A 2,588-nucleotide genomic window follows, 5' to 3' on the forward strand; every position below is an offset into this window, starting at 1 on the left:
TGTGATATTGGGGCACTTTGTGAATACAACCCCAAACATCACTTTTGGAAGCTCTCCATTACCATAAAAGGGCATTCAGAGAGACGTGGAGCCATGCAAATTAGTTACAGGAAAAGGAAGTTTCTGCATTAGCGAAGAAGCCCATTTTAATCAATGTGTGTAATTGAGGTGGATAAAACCTCCCCTCAGCTCCAAGCAGGAGAGAGCCGCTGCGAGCTGCACTGAGAGAGAATCCCGACTGCCCCACAGTTCCCGTCCTGGCACGAGGGTCACTGCGGAGCATTTGGGTATCGGGGACTCGGGGGACACCAGGGGACAGTGGGAGGACATGGGGCAGTGGGATTGGGGACAGCGGGATTGGGGTGCTGAGGGGCCACCAGAGGGGACATGGGACTGGGAGTAGGACTGGGGCCATGGGGGGCAGGGGGTGATGCCGCAATTTGGGTTGGGGGTCTGGGGTGACACTGAAGGGGTGATGGGACTGGGAGCGGGATTGGGGTCCAGGGGAGAGCTAATGAGGACACTGGGGGACTCCAGGATTGGGGTTGGGGTCATGGGAGTGGTACAGGGGACTGGGAGCAGACTGGGATTGGGGTACTGGGGACACTGGAGGGACACCAGGGACGGGCCATGGGACTGGGAGTGGGGTTGTGGGGCTGGTGGGCACAGGGGGGACATGGGGGGGGACACAGAAGTGGGGCCCAGGGGGGCATCATGGGTACAGCATTGGGGTCATGGGGGACACTGCTGGGGGGACAAGGAGCGACCCCAGAATTTGAGCCAGGGACTGAGGCGGCTGGGTAGACACCAGGGATGGGGGACATGGGACTGTGGGAGTGGGGTTGCTGTTTAGGGGCACTGGGAGACACTGTGGTGTGCAGGAGTGACTCCAGGGTTTGGGGTCAGCATCCCAGGATATGTCCAGGGGTCTGCTGGCCAGAGCTGCCTCACTCCCCTGGGCTGACCCCAGTTCCCCTCCCCAGCCCCTCACCAAGGAACCCTTCCTGTGTCCCACAGTGTCCCCTCCGTGTCCCTGTGTCTCCCATTGTCCCACACAGCTCCAGGTGACCTCTCCCCGCCATGGCCCCCCTGGCTCAGACCCTGGCACTGCTGGCAATGACCACGGCCACTGCAGTCATGGATGAGGTGCCCATGGACATGGCCCCGAACTCCTTCGATGACCGGTACTGGGGCTGCCGTGACAAAATGACTGCGGCATTGCCGGCCTTGCACTGGTCAGAGCTCCAGCAGAACTCTCTGTTYGCCCAGGCCTGGGCTCAGGCCACGGCCGAGTGGCAGAAGCGCGGGTCCCATATGTCCGGTCTCTCATCCTCGGACCAGGCCATCGCCATCATGGCCTACACGGGGCCAACATCATTGTACAAGGAGTTCAACAACGCCGTGCGCGAGGCCGGGTACTCCTCCTGGGAATACCGAAACAACTTCSACTTCAAAGCCCTGCATTTCCTGCTGACCGATGCCCTGACCACGCTCTGGGCCACTAGGCACTTGAACTGTCGTGAAGTGTTCCGGGGTGTGCGCAACATCCGGTTCGAGGCGCGGCCCGGCCAGACRGTTCGGTTCGGTCAATTCACGTCCACATCGCTGAGCAAAACRGTCTCCGAGGAATACGGGACGGACACGTTCTTCCAGGTGACCACCTGCTACGGYGTGGTCATAGCAGATTTCTCCTTCAATCGCAGCCAGCAGGAGGTGCTGATCCCGCCCTTCGAAACCTTCGAGGTCACCAAGGTCATCCTGGATAGGGACAAGACGCAGATCGAGCTCCGCTCCAGCGGGATGCATAACGAGTACAACTGCGAATGGCTGGGAGGTGATATCATGGGGACACCCCTGTGGGGACACTCGGGGAGAGTGGGGGACAGGGACATTGCTGGGGACAAGGGATGGGGAGACCCACTGTGGACACAGGGACAGGGTCAGCCCGTGCTGGGGACACCCACTGGGGTTGGGGGAACAAGGACAGCCATGGCTGGGCACAGTGGACAGGGACCCCATCACAGCCCCGTTCAGCCCCGACCCTCTCATGGCTCCCCTGTCACCCCTGTGGGCCCCCAATGCCCTCAAACCCTCATCGCCTCCTCCCCTCCCTCTTTGTCCCCTCAGGTRGAAGCAGCCCCAGGGACCCCCCGCTGATCGCATGGCTCCTCTTGGCCCTGGCAGCCCTTGCAGTGGCCACCGGGATCTTCTCTGGGCCACGTGGCCATCGTAGTAATTCTGGTCACCATGACAACTATGGACACCACTGCCACAACAGTCACTGAGGCCACCAAGACCAGTGAGGCCAACTGAGGCTACCAAGGCCACCACTGTCTCTATTGTCACATTGTCCACTATAGTCACTATCAGGCCACTGGGACCACCACCATGGTCACCAAGACCCTCTGAGCCACAAGGCCACTGCAGCCACTGTGACCACTGTGACCACCAANGAAGCAGCCCCAGGGACCCCCCGCTGATCGCATGGCTCCTCTTGGCCCTGGCAGCCCTTGCAGTGGCCACCGGGATCTTCTCTGGGCCACGTGGCCATCGTAGTAATTCTGGTCACCATGACAACTATGGACACC

General features: G+C 60.8%; 1 protein-coding gene across 1 annotated transcript; it reads left to right on the forward strand.

Moving 5' to 3' along the window:
* Window positions 1-1,067: 1,067 nt before the first annotated feature.
* LOC130587232 (erythroblast NAD(P)(+)--arginine ADP-ribosyltransferase-like) lies at window positions 1,068-2,285 on the forward strand. Its single transcript, XM_057388202.1, has 2 exons — window positions 1,068-1,939; window positions 2,128-2,285. The coding sequence occupies exons 1-2, from the start codon at window positions 1,081-1,083 to the stop codon at window positions 2,283-2,285; spliced, it is 1,017 nt and encodes a 338-aa protein (XP_057244185.1). The 5' UTR covers window positions 1,068-1,080.
* The last annotated feature ends 303 nt before the right edge of the window (window positions 2,286-2,588 follow it).

This window comes from Malurus melanocephalus, unplaced genomic scaffold, assembly GCF_030028575.1.
Source record: "Malurus melanocephalus ecotype Western Australia unplaced genomic scaffold, MMel_1.1 scaffold_1666, whole genome shotgun sequence".
In the NCBI taxonomy this organism is placed as follows: domain Eukaryota; kingdom Metazoa; phylum Chordata; class Aves; order Passeriformes; family Maluridae; genus Malurus; species Malurus melanocephalus.